Source organism: Berghia stephanieae, chromosome 4, assembly GCF_034508935.2.
Source record: "Berghia stephanieae isolate SIO BIC M18660-M18661 chromosome 4, UCSD_Bste_1.3, whole genome shotgun sequence".
Lineage (NCBI taxonomy): Eukaryota > Metazoa > Mollusca > Gastropoda > Nudibranchia > Aeolidiidae > Berghia > Berghia stephanieae.
The window spans coordinates 14,075,335-14,092,834 of NC_088363.1; the positions used below are offsets into that span (position 1 = coordinate 14,075,335).

General features: G+C 37.4%; 1 protein-coding gene across 3 annotated transcripts in view; it reads left to right on the plus strand.

Annotated features, from left to right (window-relative positions):
• Positions 1 to 13,845, plus strand: part of LOC144970056 (toll-like receptor 4) — a 20,741-nt gene extending 6,896 nt beyond the window's left edge. For 2 of the 3 annotated variants that reach the window (XM_078909252.1, XM_078909251.1), the window contains exons 2-5: positions 1 to 1,637; positions 3,406 to 3,664; positions 10,301 to 10,464; positions 13,085 to 13,845. The exon at positions 1 to 1,637 is cut by the window's left edge and continues 702 nt beyond it. In XM_078909252.1, coding sequence (XP_078765378.1) covers positions 1 to 1,637; positions 3,406 to 3,664; positions 10,301 to 10,464; positions 13,085 to 13,327 — 2,303 coding nt within the window. In that variant the 3' untranslated portion in view covers positions 13,328 to 13,845. The remainder of the gene's footprint in view (positions 1,638 to 3,405; positions 3,665 to 10,300; positions 10,465 to 13,084) is intronic. The other variant, XM_078909253.1, reaches the window with a different exon arrangement.
• The last annotated feature ends 3,655 nt before the right edge of the window (positions 13,846 to 17,500 follow it).

A 17,500-nucleotide genomic window follows, 5' to 3' on the forward strand; every position in this document is an offset into this window, starting at 1 on the left:
ACTTGTCCCTGGCACACAACGATCTTCGTAGACTTTCAGCCGATTCTTTCTTTGGCATGACTAGTCTTCAGGTTTTGGATTTACGAAAGAACAAACTTGAGATGAAACGGTTCGTGTACCCCATCGGTGTATTCAAACCTCTACAATCTTTGGTAGCTTTAAGGATAAATAGAAATACTCGAGACCCTAAAAATCCTGATCTGTTTTACCCTCATGAAGCCCTCTCTGATGTGAAATCTCTAAAGTTTTTATCGATGGACGGAATCAGAACCAAAAGTTTTGGTGAAGGATTTGCAAAAATGAACAAGTTGGAAACGATTTCGCTGAGTGGTTATACCGATGGGCATTGTAAACTGATCTCATTGACAGAGGACACGTTTCAGTACCTCACGCAATTAAAAATGTTAAATTTAAGCGATTGCTTCTTAAAGGTGAGTCACCCAGATGCGTTCCGTCCTTTGACAAATCTTTACTCTCTTGACCTGAGTTGGAATCAAGAACTAGGGCTTCCCACAATGGCACAAATCATCAAAGTATTGTATGCATCTAACTTGAGAGAATTGTTCATCAAACGAATTGAGTCAAGATTTCAAGTTGAATCAAAAATTAACGCCTCCTATTATTACTTGCCTAGGAAATTGACGTGTTTAGATGTCAGTGGTAACAATATTAACTATTTAAATCCAGGTATTTTCAATCATCTCCCGAGCACACTTCGATATCTTGATTTTTCCGGAAATAGGATGGTTTTTGGAAAATATGTGGAAGGCCTTTCGTCTATGGAAAATTTAAAGGTCTTAAAATTGAATGGATTCGACACCGTTTTCACCATCCCCACCCAATATCCGGACCCTGATGTGAAATCATTCTTTTCACCGGAAACAACTGGCAGTCAAAATTTAATGAAACTTAATGACGACAAAAAGCTTGTATTGCCAATGCCTCCAAATGTTCTCATTCTGACAATGGAATACGCTGAACTTAAGTACATTCTTGGTGAACTCCATATTAATGAAACAAATTCATTGCAAGAGCTGTACTTAGAAAACAATTATATCCCAAGACTCGAGGGACCATTCCGAGGTTTTAAAATGGTAAAAATACTGGTTCTAAAATCTTGCGAAATATCATTCATCTCCAATCGATTTTTTTCTGATTTCCCATCTTTAGAAATTTTGGATTTGTATGGGAATCACCTCGGATTGGGGACTGGTTTGAACCATAGACCGTTCCTTTACCTGTCCAATTTGACTTATCTTAATATCGGATTTAATGTCATTTCATTCTTCAAAAACGACACGTTTGATGGTCTAGATTCTCTACAAAAACTACACTTGGTGTACAACAGATTTCGACACTTCAACGCAAGCATTTCTCACATGAAAAATCTGAGGGTCCTTAACTTAAACTCGACTGATGTTAGATCTCTACCCATCGGCACAGCAAACCATATTAATTCCCTCAATAACATTACTGTGTACATGTCAAATACTCCGATTGACTGCGACTGTTCAAATATCGAATTTCTTTCATGGTTTACCACGTCACAGGCAGTGCCCAAGACGTCCGACAACTTCCTTTGTGTGCTAAACTTCAGAAATCAACTTACACTAACATACAGTCAATTCGTATCAAAGGTAAGGTATTATCTTTAAGGAGCGGTTTGGGTCTAATTAATAGGAAAATCGTTCAAAATTGTTTTTCCATGACAACTTCCCAAAGTTGTCCAACCTGTTCTTTACTCGTAATAATAATTCCCATGCATATTTCTTGTTGTCCCGATGGGTCACTTGGTAGAGCACTCGTTTCACACTATGGGGACCGAGATTGACCAAGATTATTTTTTTCCGACCTCCTTTGTCCATTCAGCAGTGATTGGGTAGCTGAGTCTGTAAAATCTGGTGGAAAGTACTTTGCGATAGACTAGCGTCGTAACCAATGGGTATCAAGCAATTGCTATAGTCCGATTCACGCTATAGAAACCGGGATGATCTCAGGTTCCATTGCTCTGAAGGACGACTATGGATACTTATCTATATCTTTATCAATGAGTGTGAGTACTTCATCACTTCCGTATTCGTCTTTCAATTTGTCCATTGGGTCCTCAGCATTATACGAGCTATGCGCCACGGCTCAAGAGTTTAAAAAACCACACCAAAACACTTGAGATTTTATAAACCGCAATATCCACTTAACGTGCTCAAATCGCTTGGCATGTGGTATTTCTCTGGTAATACACTATAGATAGAATAAAGATGACGTCACTCAGGTCTTTGTATTGTTTTTCTTGTCATCCACGTTTATGAGTAATTCTTATTAAACTGTATTAAGCAGACTATAAACGACTAAGATTACACATAGTTTTGTGTGTTGGTCCGTTATATTTCCGGATGGCAATGTTGTGACTTTCTTTGCCAAGCGCATACTATCTATCTATAGATAGTATGCGCTTGCTTAAGGAGCTCACAACATTGCCTCCGGAAGTATAACGAATCAACACACAAATCTCTGTGTAACCATGAACTTTTATAGTCTGGATAATAGAGTTAATTGAGAATTATTCATAATCGTGGATGGCAAAAAAAAAAACAATAACAAAGACCTGAGTGACACCAACTTCGTTCTATCTATACAAAGCCAGGGTTACCAAATGAAATGTTCTTTGAATCGCATAAAACTTATGTTTTACTTACTTACTTATCCAAACCAGCGACCACCTGAGCTCTAGCCCTTCGGTCTTGTGCCATGACGTAGAAGTTAGACGTCTTTTAAACTTATGTTTTAAAGATCTGAAGAATTGTAAGGAAAACAGTGCTAGACAAAACAAGAATGAGAGATACAAGAAAAAAAAACATCTCAAAAATTTGTCCTCCTCGACTGGAGAAGAATGGGGTTTTTTGGGGGATGGGTTTTTTTTTTTCTTATATTTTATTTTTTTGCTTTGTCTGGCACTATTCAGTACGAAAATGTTTTCAGATTTCTATCTTGTGCGGCTATGTGGTCTAGTGGTATGACACTCGCTTTCGGATCGGAAGGTCCTGGGTTCGAGCCTCGCTCGGCGCATAGTTGAGTCCTTGGAAAAGGCTCTTTACTCACATTCTCTCACCGTAATCAGGTGTAAAATGAGTACCTGGCCGTTGACAGAGTTGTCTTTATCCGAAAAATTGTAATATCGCCTGACAGACGTCATGTCCCGTCCTACATGTTAAATGTTGCTGTTGACCAGGGACCCCTTGTAAAGCGCTTTGAGCACATTTTAGTGGATATTGCGCTATAGAAAAGCTCAATATAATTTAATTTTAATTTTACACCCGTTCATGCTCCTTCGTTTCTCAATTTGATATTTTCAACAAACAAAAAAAACCCCCCAAAAAATCGTATATTTTGTCTCGTTCACTCATTCAGGTCAAAATTATCAAACGAGAATGCAGACATCACTACAACCTCTTTTTGATTGTTCTTGGGGTCACATTGCTCGTGCTTGGGCTGCTCGTCGGAAGCATTGTGTATCGTTTCCGGTGGCGTTTGCGATATCTGTACTACGGCCTTCACCTTTGGATAACGAGGAAACCCTCCGACAGAGAAGAGCACAAATTCAAATATGATGTGTTTATCTCGTACGCCAATGAAGATTTAAACTTTGTGATAAGGAAAGTTGTCACAGGTAATATTATTATTGTTTTGTGTTGTCCTCTTATATGTTACAGTGAATGACATAAACAGTCGGATGGTGAAAATGTTTGAACTAAGATATTGCCAAGTTTAGTTAGAAGGGCAATTTTTATCAAAAATTAAATCTTGTCGTAAATGATTAAATCAATCTTTTTGTACATCTTCGGGAAATATTAAAGCTTAAATTCACTTTTAGATATTTTTACAGCTAGTCAAGTTGCAAAAGTATGAAATTTGAGAAAACGTGCTGGATACCTTTCCCATACATCTGACCATAACTTCATGAAAGATCATCCGATTTACTTCAAATAAAAATTACAATTCTGTGGGAAGCATATTCTTTCAGAATATGAAAACGATCGGACTGAATATATCATGCACTAACACATATATGAGTTACATTTATTCCCTTTATATTTCTCTCCATTCTTTTGGCTCATTAAACTTGAGCTTTTATATCGAGCAATCTCCACTAAATGTGCTCAAAGCGCTTTTACAATGGGTCCCTGACCAACAGCAACACGTAACATGTAGAACGAGACATGACGCCTGTTAGGCGATATCACAATTTTTCGGACAGAGACAACGCTGTTAACGGCCAGGTACTCATTTTACACCTGAGTACGGTGAGAGAATGTGAGTAAAGAGCCTTTTCCAGGGACTCAACTATGCGCCGATCAAGGCTCGAACCCAGGACCTTCCGATCCGAAAGCGAGTCTCATACCATTAGACCACATAGACCACATCTAGGTTATTTGAACATATTGTTATTATACAGTTTTTTTAGCTTTATTTGATTTTTGGACCAAAGAAAGAACCCGACCATGGGAAGGCTAAATCCGAGGTTATAAAACATTGTGCGGCTATGTGGTCTTGTGGTATGACACTCGCTTTCGGATCGGAAGGTTCTGAGTTCGAGCCTCGCTCGGCGAATAATTGAGTCCTTGGAAAAAGTCTTTTAACTCACATTCTCTTCGGAATCAGGTGTAAAATGAGTACCTAGTCGGCAACAGCGTTGTCTCTGTCGAAAAAAATTGTCATAGACGCCATGTCTCGTTCTACATGTTACGTTTTGCTGTTGGTCAGAGACCCTTTGTAAAGCGCTATGAGCACTTATAATGGATATTGCGCTATATAAAAGCTCAAGTTAAGTTAAAATATTCAATACTGGTCAAAAACTGTGTCCTAACACCCCAGTTGTACAAATTCCAAGAAAATCATTGGAAAAGCCAGTAGATATGAGCATATCAGAAGATTAAATATAATTCTAAGTAAGTTTAGATTAGCTGTAGATTTTAGTTTATATAAATAAAAAAAAATTAAAAATAAAAATATTGAGATTTATATAGCGCAATATACACTAAATGTGCTCAAAGCGCTTTACAAGGGGTCCTGGTCAACAACAACATTTAACATGTAGGGCGGGACATGACGCCTGTTAGGCGATAATACAATTTTTCGGACAAAGACAACGCTCTTAACGGCCAGGTACTCATTTTACACCTGAGTACGGTGAGAGATTGTGAGTAAAGAGTCTTTTCCAAGGACTCAACTATGCGCCGAGCAACGCGTAATGATATCATGTTTAAAATAATAATTTGTGACGTCAGATTATCAAACATCAAATTTCACTTAAAATATAAAAAAAAATAAAATAATAATAATTATCATTTAAATATTTTTGAAAATATTTTTTATTCAGATATGACAAAATCAAAAAGATTTCCTACACTTTTGCCTTTTGGAATTCGAACTTTATTCCCAACGCGCAATCGCTAGCTCATGCAGCGGTTGGGCACACGTCCGGAATTGGATTCAATAGTCTGATGTCACGTCGCCCAGCAACGGCGGCCGTCGTGGTTCTAAACAAAGAAAATTGCTACTTTTTATTCTTCATGCTGGCTAGAATTTTTCACATGTCTTGTGATCAGAATGTATAAAAGTCAAAACATGATCAGATTTATAATGTTGTTTTTTTTTTTACTCTGGATACGCTTTAATGCTCGTCGGAGAAAAATTTCATAAGGGCGTCCGCCATTGTTCCGATAGTTTAGAGCCAGTGTTACTAAATTACCATGCGTCATTACGAGGGAAGTGACGTTACGACTGTCGAAGAGCGTATCCAGAGGGCAAAAAACATTATAAATCTGATCATGTTTTGACTTTTACACATTCTGATCACAAGACATATGAAAAATTCTAGCCAGCATGAAGATAAAAAAGTAGCAATTTTTTCTTTGTTTAGAACCACGATGACCGCCGTTGCTGGGCGACGTGACATCAGACTATTGGATCCAATTCCTGACGTGTTCCCAACACGAGCTTACGAGTGCGCGTTGAGAACAGAGTTCGAATTCCAAAACGCAAGAGTGTAAGAAATCAATAATTCTACCCCTCAATCGATTCCTGTTTCGTCATCTTTGAATCAAAGACACGTTCAAGAACACTTAAATAATACTCTTTTTTTAAATAATCTGAATTTAAGCGAAATTTACGCTTGATAATCTGACGTCACAAATTATTATTTTAACATGATATCATTACGCGTTACTATTTAGGGAGAGGAGTGGAATAATAGGCTTCAACAATCGTGACGTCACTTCCCTCGTTATGAAAAATAATAACTTAGTAACTGGTTCTAAACTATCGGAACAATGGCGGACGTCCTTGTGAAATACTTCTCCGACGAGCATTAACCTGTATCCAGAGGAGGAAAACATTATAAATCTGATCATGTTTTGACTGTTATACATTCTGATCACATTATATGTGAAAAAGTGTCGGTCAGCATGAAAAATAAAAAGTACCGATTTTCTTTGTTTAGAACCAAGCTGCTGGTTTTTGGGCGGACGTTACATCAGACTATTGAATCCTATTAACGTGTAAGCGATCTGTCAAACAGTTAGGCACGATGTTATTGCTTCCACGTCAGAAGACCATTGGAGCCGAGGGAGAGTAGAAGCTGATGAAACATTTAGATATTTTCTATCTTATAATTATTAATTATTATTTTATTAATATAATAAATTATTATTAGGGGGGTGAAGTGGTCGAGTGGTTAAGGCATTGCACTGTGGCCTGGAAGATCCCGGGTTCGAGCCCCGTTTCAGGCACTTTCGTTTTTTTATTAACCCCAAATTTGCTCACTTAGACAACATAGGTGATTCCTGTTGACATCAGACGTCTTGTTTGATGAATTATAAATAAATATATATTCCCTCGTGGAATGCCTAGACGCCGATATCTTATGATTTTGTAACGGAAAGGGCATAATTTTATTTTATTTTGTTTAATAATTATTAGGCTCGAAATAGTTTTACTTTATAAATCGATAGATTGAAATTGACTTCTATTGTTCTGAATATAGTTCCAGGTGCAGGCATATTTAGAACGTTTCTTTTGTTGCTGTTGTTGTTGTTGTTGTTTTGTTTGTTCATTTTTCTTCTTTTATTTCCTTTTTTTTTTTTTTTTTGCTATGTTTTTTTAAAAAGTATTTTGTTTGTTTCTATTTTGTTTTGGATTGTTTTGTTTCTTTGTTTATTTTAATTTTCTTGTTTTTTTTTTTTTTTTTTTTTTTTTTTTTTTTTTTTTGTTTTTTTTTTTTTTTGTATTTGTTTTTCAGTTTGTTGGCTTTTGGATTCGACTGTTTTGGGTTTTGTTTTGTTTTTTGGTTTTTGTGTTTTTGTTTTTATTCTGGGTTTGTTTGGGTTTTTTTGTTTGTTTTTTTTTTTTTTTTTTTGTTTTGTTTATTTTGTGATATATATATATATATATATATATATATATATATATATATATATATATGTGTGTGTGTGTGTGTGTGTGTGTGTGTGTAAGTATGAATATAAAGTGTGTGTATTTGTGTGTATTCTTTATTATTGTATATAACAGTTATCAACCATCGAATTTTACAATACCATAAGCAGTGCGTGCATACGATAAATCTATGTGGTCATTTCTACCTACGTACTTGTATTAGGAGTGCCTATAGCATAATACGTACAATATGCAATACATTGGACACCCTTATTGACTGGCATAAAGAAGGACATGGTCGCCCATTGAGACAACCTTATCTACAGTTACAATTGATAACCTTGTTGTCCTTATCTTCAAAAGCTGAAAGTGATTTAAATAACCTCCGGTTTCCTGTTCACGTTATGAAGTGAAATCTCCATTTTCGTAAATTATCGCTTTTGCCAGTTCCGTATTCGATTGCAAATCTCAAAATTATGTTATTTTCTAAACAGCTCCGATGGAAATAGATTCTATTTATAATAATAATGATAATGATAATAATAATAATAATAATAATAATAATAATAATAATAATAATAATAATAATAATAATAATAATAATAAATAATAATAATAACAATAATAATAATAATAGATGATAATAATAATAATAATGAATAATAATAATAATAATAATAATAATAATAATAATAATAATAATAATAATTATTATTATTATTATTATTATTATTATTATTATTATTATTATTATTATTATTATTATTATTATTATTATTATTATTATTATTTATTATTTATTATTATTATTATTATTATTATTATTATTATTATTATTATTGTTATTATTATTATTATTATTATTATTATCACATCATCATTATATTATTATTATTAATATTATTATTATATGACCATTCTGGATCATTTAAAACATGCCAAAAAAACGGAGGAATTATTCAATTATGTGCATTATTCCAAGTTTAATTTCATTTTTAAAAGGAAAAATTCCGCCTGTTCTAGTTGACATTAATAATACGGCCTTGAACTCTCTCTCCTTACCGATCCTTTTCAGTATTTTCCCAAAATAGCAGGCTTACCCAGCAGAAAAATTGGCTTTTTAACTCACTCAATCCTAGAGATTTGTTGATACTTTTCAAAATTGGGAAAAAATGTATTAAAAATGAGCATGTACATAGCGTTTTAATCAACTATTATTAAAAATTAGCTTTGATACTACGCCTATAATTTGTCTCAGAAAAATGTAATAAATAGTCATGGGGTAAAAGTAACCCTGGTAAACTATGGATATAGTCCGTGTTAGGGTTGAGTGAGTTAAACACAAACAAGCTCTCTACATAACAATATTATGTTGTTATTAATCAAACAAAGATCATTCTTGAAAGTTTGTGTGATGTACAAAATTAATCTGAATAAGAAACATGTATATATTGAGTCGTAATAAATGTGACGATTTTGTTGTAGGTTGTAAGGAAACGGTTAATGTTTTATAATAAAATACTTTTTTAGTATTTAGCTTGAAAACTTCTTTTTTTATACATTTATATGTCTTTTTGTATTAAAATGGCTCCAACGTGTCAAAAACATTAAGCTGGAGACTTTCGTAAGACTTCTATGAATTCTTAGGGTTAAGAATTGTTGAATGGTTAAGACTCGTCATTGTGATCGAACAATGTAAGAAATTAAAGTTTGCTGGCCAAAATGTTTATATACGTTTTATCGGCCTGAGTTCTCACAAATTGTATAGGTAGTTCGAAGATGACGTCACTCAGGTCTTTATTATTGTTTTTTGCCATCCGCGTTTATGAGTATTGCTCACTGATCTGTATTAACCCGACTATAAACGTTCATGGCTACACACAGTTTTGTGTGTTGGTCCGTTATACTTCCGGATGGCAATGTTATGAGCCTCTTAGCCAAGCGCATACTATCTGAACCTTCGGTACGATCTAATTCTCAAGTTTTATCAATGGTGATGAAATATTGCATTCGTCCGTCGATGCTAATAAAGAAAAGCTGTACACCTTATTATGATACCATTCGATGATGCACAGGAATCAACAGACAGTATAGAGAAAGAGAGGGAGCGAGAGGATGAGGGGGGGGGGCGGGGGAGTGAGAGTGAGAAAGAGAGAGAGAAAGGGGGGAGAGAGGGAGAGGGAGAGGGAGAGAGAGAGGAAGGGGGAGAAAGGGAGAGATAGAGGGAGTGAGGGGGGGGGAGAGAGACGGAGAGCGAGAGAGAGAGAGGGAGAGAGAGAGAGAGAGAGAGAGAGAGAGAGAGGAAGGGAGGGGGAGGGAGAGAGGGAGAGAGGGGGAGCGAGAGAGATAGAGAGAGAGGAAGGGAGAGAGGGGGGAAGGGAGAGAGAGGGGGGAGGGAGAGAGAGGGGGGAGGGAGAGAGAGGGGGGAGAGATAGGGATGGGGGAAAGGGAGAGAGGGGGGGGGGGGGGCAAACACAAGAACACGGACAAGCACATCCCTCATACTGTATCAATTCTTTTCTTAGAACTAAAGGTTTGATTAGGGGGCAGCTTGACTTCGCGGTACGGTCTATGATTCGTACCCGAAAGGTACCGAGTTCGATCACCCGCCGTTGCGCTGTGTGGCCTTGCGCAAGTCAATTTCGTTTTATCTATAGGGAATGAGATTAGCGGAAGAGTAGCGTCCCTTGATTGGACGTCACCCATAGTCTGTGACGTCACCGGCTGAAAAAAGCCGGAAGCGAGGACGAGAGACGGTGACGTCACAGACTATGGGTGACGTTCAATCAAGGGACGCTACTCTTCCGCTAATCTCATTCCCTATAATATATTCATTTTGTAATTAATTCGAAGTCTCTTTTATCTCACTCAGAGCTCCACAGGCGTGATTTGAAGCTCTGCATACACAGTCGTGATTTCTGCGCTGGTGAGAACGTCATCAGCAATATCATCAGAGCCGTCAAAGACAGCAAGAGAACCCTGGTGGTACTCACCAGCAACTTTATCAAAAGTAAATGGTGCCGAGCAGAATTCCAGGTGAGACGTGTAGATATGGCATTGATATTATCATATGAAACCCATCGAAAGGGGGGTGGGGGGTGGTTCGAAGGTCCCGGGTTTGAGCTTGGCTCGGCGCATAGTTGAGTCCTTGGAAAGGGCTCTTTACTCACATTCTCTCACCGTACTCGGGTGTAAAATGAGTACCTGGTCGTTAACAGTGTTGTCTCTGTCCGTAAAAAATGTAACAGCGTCCTATTCCACCCTAAATGTTGAATGTTGCTATTGGCCAGGGACCTCTTGTAAAGCGCTTTGAGCACTTAGTGGATATTGCTCTGTATAAAAGCTCAATTTTTTAAAAATTAGTAATTCGTACTCACTAAAGAATATCAATCAGAAATCAGACTATAGACGTCTTAGATTACACACAATTTTCAGTGTTGGTACTCTATATCCGGCTGGCGGTTATTGTATCTTACATAAACGCATAGCAACAATACTGATTACCCTGAAGTAATTCAGTACACGTAACATGTAATAGGGAACAACGTTGTGATGTCAAGATACTGGTTCCAATCTCCTTGGAAGTGTAAAACCAGTCTTCTGGAGGACTGAATACGGCTATGTGGTCTAGTGGTATGACACTCGCTTTCGGATCGGAAGGTCCTGGGTTCGAGCCTCGCTCGACGCATAGTTGAGTCCTTGGAAAAGACTCTTTACTCACATTCTCTCACCGTACTCAAGTGTAAAATGAGTACCTGGCCGTTAACAGCGTTGTCTTTGTCCGAAAAATTGTAATATCGCCTAACAGGTGCAATGTCCAATCATTACATGTTAAATGTTGCTGTTGACCCCTTGTAAAGCGCTTTGAGCACATTTCGTGGATATTGCGCTATATAAAGCTATATTTTTTTATATCCAGCTGGCGGTTGTTGTGAGTATCTTAGATAAACGCATAGCATCAATACTGATTACCCTGAAGTAATTCAGTACACGTAAAATGTAATAGGGAACAACGTTTTGATGTCAAAATACTGGTTTCAATCTCCTTGGAAGTGTAAAAACCATTCATTTGGAGGACTGGATACATACCTTGTGCACGCAAATGAATGATCTTCTGGTTTCGGAGTGATGACATCTTATTTTCTAGCCTAAATATAATCACGATAGTCGTTGATAAAGATCGTCCATCCTCACTCTTTGGAAAAAAATTGAGCTTTTATATAGCGCAATATCCACTAAATGTGCTCAAAGCGCTTTACAGGAGTCCCTAGTCAACAGCAACATTTAACATGTAGGACGGGACATGACGCCTGTTAGGCGATATTACAATTTTTCGGACAAAGTTTAGGCTGTTAACGGCCAGGTACTCATTTTACATCTGAGTACGGTGAGAGAATGTGAGTTAAGAGCCTTTTCCAAGGACTCAACTATGCGCCGAGCGCGATGCTCGAACCCAGGACCTTCCGATCCGAAAGCGATTGCCATGCCACTATACCACATAGCCGTCTTTTACGACCCGTACACGTAAGAATCTGCCAATACATCCTATTGCTACTCAAATAGTGAATGCACCTTGTGACTCAATGTATAACATATTCATTGTTGTCCTCCAGAGAATTGGCTACACACTTCCAAGAAGTTTTGAACCGGAAGAGAGGATGATGTGATGTTACGATTATTGTTTTAAATTAGGAAAAACAAACGTTTTTTCTGTAATTTATATCAATTTTTTAAATCGAATATAATTTAATATGATTTTTATCACCACCATCATCATCATCATCATCATCATCATCATCATCATCATCATCATCATCATCATCATCATCATCATCATCATCATCATCATCATCATCATCATCATCATTGTCATCACCATCATCATCATCATTGCTTTTATTAGTTTTATAATAATTGTCATTGTTATCATCATCATCATCATCATCATCATCATCATCATCATCATCATCATCAACATCATCATTGCTTTTATTAGTTTTATAATAATTGTCATTGTTATTAGCATCATCATCATCATCATCATCATCATCATCATCATCATCATCATCATCATCATCATCATCACCATCACCATCATCACTGCTTTTATTAGTTTTATAATTATTGTCATTGTTATCATCATCATCATCATCATTATCATCATCATCATCATCATTTTTAATGAGCTTTTATATCGAGCAATATCCACTTCGCGTGCTCAAAGCGCTTTACAAGGGGCCCCTGGCCAACAGCAACACTTAACATTTAGGACAAGACATGACGCCTGTTAGGCGATATTACAATTTATGGACAGAGACAACGCTGTTAACGGCCAGGTACTCATTTTACACCTGAGTACGGTGAGAGAATGTGAATAAAGAGCCTTTTCCAAGGACTCAACTATGCGCCGAGCGAGGCTCGAACCCAGGACCTTTCGATCCGAAAGCGAGTGTCATACCATTAGACCACATAGCCGCACCATCATCATCATTGCTTTTATTAGTTTTATAATTATTGTTATTGTTATCATCATCATCATCATCATCATCATTATCATCATCATCATCATCATCATCACCATCATCATCATCATCATTATCATCATCATCATCATCATCATCATCACCATAGTCATTGACATATTTTGACCTTTCAGATGGCCAAGGAAGAATCGGTGATCAGCGGGAGAAAAGTCTTGATATTCCTGATCGCGGATAAGATCCCTAAAAATAAGATCGGCCTTGAACTTTTGACCCACATCCAACAAAACACTTACCTCCCCTACAACGGGGTGGTCAACAACGATGAACTCGGCATGCATGAGGATGAGGACCAACCCATGTCTTCGAGAGAGAGAGCGATGTGGGACAAAATGGTTAGAGACATCCACAAATCATAAATATTATCCCACCCCTCTTCCTGAATAGGGAATGAGATTAGCAGAAGAGTAGCGTCCCTTGATTGGACGTCACCCATAGTCTGTGACGTCTCCGGCGGAAAAGTTATTAGAGAGAGAACGTCATGTTGGTTGTGCGCATGCGTCTGCTCTCGTCCTCGCTTCCGGTGAAAGCGGCTTGAGACACTTCAAAACCAAATTGACGTTCTCTCTGTAAGGTGACGTCCAATCAAGGGACGCTACTCTTCCGATAATCTCATTCCCTATAGTGACGCGTAATGATATCATGTATACAATAATTATTTTGTGACGTCAGAATTATCAAACGTTAAATTTCACTAAAATAGTCTGATTGTTTGAACCCTCTCCTTACCAACAATAGGAAAATCGTCACATTCGTTACGATGCAACCTACAATTTTCTTGTTCTGATTTCATTTGTTATAGTTATAGCCATAAAAACTGATATTGTGTTGCAGAGATAATTTTTCTTAACAAAATATAGAATATACTCGTTACTAATCCGTTTTAAAAATCTATTTTTGTTGTTGTGGTGAACATGAAGTTTATGATAAAATTCTGAAAATCGCTCGTAAGGAGAGGGTTAACCCTCTCCTTACCAACTATAGGAAAATCGTCACATTCGTTGGGATATCGTCACATACGTTACGATACAAGCAATATTGTTCGGATTCAAATTTCTTGTGTATATCATAAAATTTAAAGAAAATAAACAGTGTGTTGTAGAGCATGTTTTGCTTAAGAAATTATGCATCGGAAGAACTTTACTGCAAGACGGTCTATATAGATTTTGATTGATAAAAAATATTTTTTGTGTTAGTTGGGTGTGAAGTTTTGGGGAAAATACTTAAAATGGCTGCTAAAGAGAGAGTTAAAAAGAAGTATTATTTAAATATGTTTGAAAATGTATTTTACTCAGTGTGGCGAAATCGGAATCGATTGAGGGGTAGAATAAAAGATTTCTTACACTCTTGCGTTTTAGAATTTAAACTTTGTTCCTTAAGCACACTCGTAAGCTCGTGCAGCGGTTGGGAACACGTCCGGAATTCCAAAAAGCAAGAATGTGAGAATATCGTTTATTATTTTACACTGAAATGTTAGAGAAAGTATGAAATTGACGTCACTCAGGTCTTTGTTACTGCTATTGGCCATCCACGTTTATGAGTAATTCTCACTAATCTGTATTAACCAGACTATAAACGATCATGGTTACACACAGTTTTGTGTGTTGGTCCGTTATACTTCAGGATGGTATGTTGTGAACTCCTTAGCCAAGCGCATACTATCTATAGTATATCGATAACTTTTTAAGAAACATTTTGGCCACGAAACGTGTTATTTCATAAGACAACGATCTGAACGAGCATCAAGTATGAAGCCGTGCTAGACAAAACACAAATAGATTTGTGCGGCTATGGTGTCGAGTGGTATGACGCTCGCTTTCGGATCGGAAGATCCTGGGTTCGAGCCTCGCTCGGCGCATAGTTGAGTCCTTGGAAAAGGCTCTTTACTCACATTCTCTTACCGTGCTCAGGTCAGGTGTAAAAGGAGTACCTGGTCGTTAACAGCGTTGTCTCTATCGAGAAAAAAATGTATTATCGCCTAACAGGCGTCTTTTCTCTTTCTACACGTTACGTGTTGCTGTTGGTCAGGAACCCTGTGTAGAGCGTTTTGAGCACGTTTAGTGGATATTGCGCTATATAAAATCTCAATTATATTCGTTTAATATTCATAAGACAACAACCCGAAAGAGTACATGTGAAGCAGTGCTAGACAAAGTAGGAGAATAAAAAACATCCCAAAAAATGCAGCCTTCCAAAGTCTAATATTTTGTTTGGGGGACGGGGGGGGGGGGGGGGGTGTTGTTTTTGTCCTGAACCAGTAGCTGGTGTACAATTTGTCTCTTTATTGTTTTAGTTAATGAGTAAATTGGTTAAGTTAAAAATCCCACGTATTTTCAGGTCGGTTTACAGCTCTCTAACCTGAGCTTGATCTAACATTGGTGATATATATATATATATATATATATATATATATATATATGTGTGTGTGTGTGTGTGTGTGTGTGTGTGTATAGGTTGGATTAAACACTGTTGTGTGTGACGGTCATTATTTATGTTTATATATATATATATATATATATATATATATATATATATATATATATATATATATCGAGGGGTGCCTGCGCAAAAGCCGTAACGATGATTTCGTTGATTTTTCAGGAGAGCAAATCAAAACTTTGCGGATGGAATTTATATAGTTAACCAAATACTATCGTGATGATTTTTATACCAATACAACCGTGATTATATAGTCTGCTTGATTGTCAGGACCCCAGTCACTTTTAGATTGTCATTTTTAATAAAACGACGCATTTTACGTAGCTATTTTCATTACGGCTTTTGTGCAGGGACATTTTTTTGAAAAATGCCACAGTATCGCTCTGCCCGTTTACCGTATATCATGTTACTTGCATAGTGCATGCCGCCTATCCCGTTCTCAGGTGGAGGTTTGGCAGCCCAAAGTAACCGGGAATAAGACAGAGCTGTCAAAAGAAATTACCCTGAACACATTCTGCTCAAAAGCTGTAACTAGTGATACGGTGCAATAAAAACCACAACTAAGCATAATTCTGGCCTGCCATAACACAGTAACTTGCGATACGGTGTTTGGGCAGGAGTGAATGACTGATGTACTTTGTTTAAAAAATACGAAATGACAACGTAACACTGAGAAAATAAAGAAAATAACAGAGCGCTAAACACATTTTTGACTTAAAAAATTATAATAAATATTCATTCTGATGCAAATAATCGTAATTCGTCCATAGAGGGACTCAACAACTCCCCCCCCCCTCTCTCTCTCTCTCTCTCTCTCTCTCTCTCTCTCTCTCTCTCTCTATCTATCTATCGCTCTCTCTCCATTTGTCTCCTCTCTCACTAACTCTCTCTCTGTCTTTATCTTTCTCCTCTCCCACTAACAACCTCTCTCTCTCTATCTTTATCTCTCTCTTTCATTCTCTTTCTCTCTCTCTCTCTTTCTTTCTTTCTCCTTATTCACTAACTCTCTCTTTCTCATCTCTCACTCCCTATCTCTGTATCCTCTCTCACTAACACTCTCTCTCTCTCTCTCTCTCTCTCTCTCTCTCTCTCTCTTTCTCCTCTTCCACAAACAATATCTCTTTCTCCTCTCTCACTGACTCTCTCTTTCTCTTCTCTCATTAACTCTCTCTCTTTCTTTCTTTCTTCTCTCTCACGAACTCTCTCTCTCTCTTTCTCTCTCTCTCCAAAGTCTCTTTCTCTCTCTCTCTCTCTCTCTTTCTCCTCTCTCACTGACTCTCTCTCTCTCTTTTTCTTTCTTTCTTTCTTCTCTCTCACGAACTCTCTCTCTCTCTCTCTCTCTCTCTCTCCTTATCACAAAATCTCTCTCTCTCCTTATCACAAACTCCCTCTCTCTTTCTCCTCTCTCACTAACTCCCTCTATCTGTTTCCTCCCTCACTCTCTCCTCTCTTTCTCGTCTCTCTCTCTCTCCCTCTCTCTCTCTCTCTCTCTCTCTCTCTCTCTCTCTATCTATCTATCTCTCTCTGAAAAATGGCAAAACTGCTGGCATTAATGAGTTATACCACGACATGATTACTAACTTTGAACCAGAAACAATAAACTGGCTGGCAAATACTATGACAGACATCATGGACAAGGGCACATATCCACAAATTTGGAAACATGCCAAAGTAATAGCCATATTAAATCCAGACAAACCAATGACTGAACCATCCAGCTACAGACCAATATCTTTATTTTGTTGCTTATACAAGCTCCTGGAAAGAATTGTACTAGAGTGAATCAACTCATTTGTAAATCCCTGCATACCACCAGAACAAGCGGGCTTTAGACTACAAAGAATCAGACGTGAACAGGTCCTTGCACTGACCTCATACATTGAAGCAGGCTTTGAGAGAAAAAAAAAGCCCAGAAAACTGGTGCAGTCCTAATAGACTTAACTGCAGCCCACGAATCTGTTTGGATAGGCGGACGATGTTAAAACTTTCAAAAATGATTCCCCGTTGAAAGACGCTTAAACTGCTGTCTACCATGACTGGACAAGACAATGTCATGTCATATTGGGGGAAACAAAAGCAAAATATCAAAAATT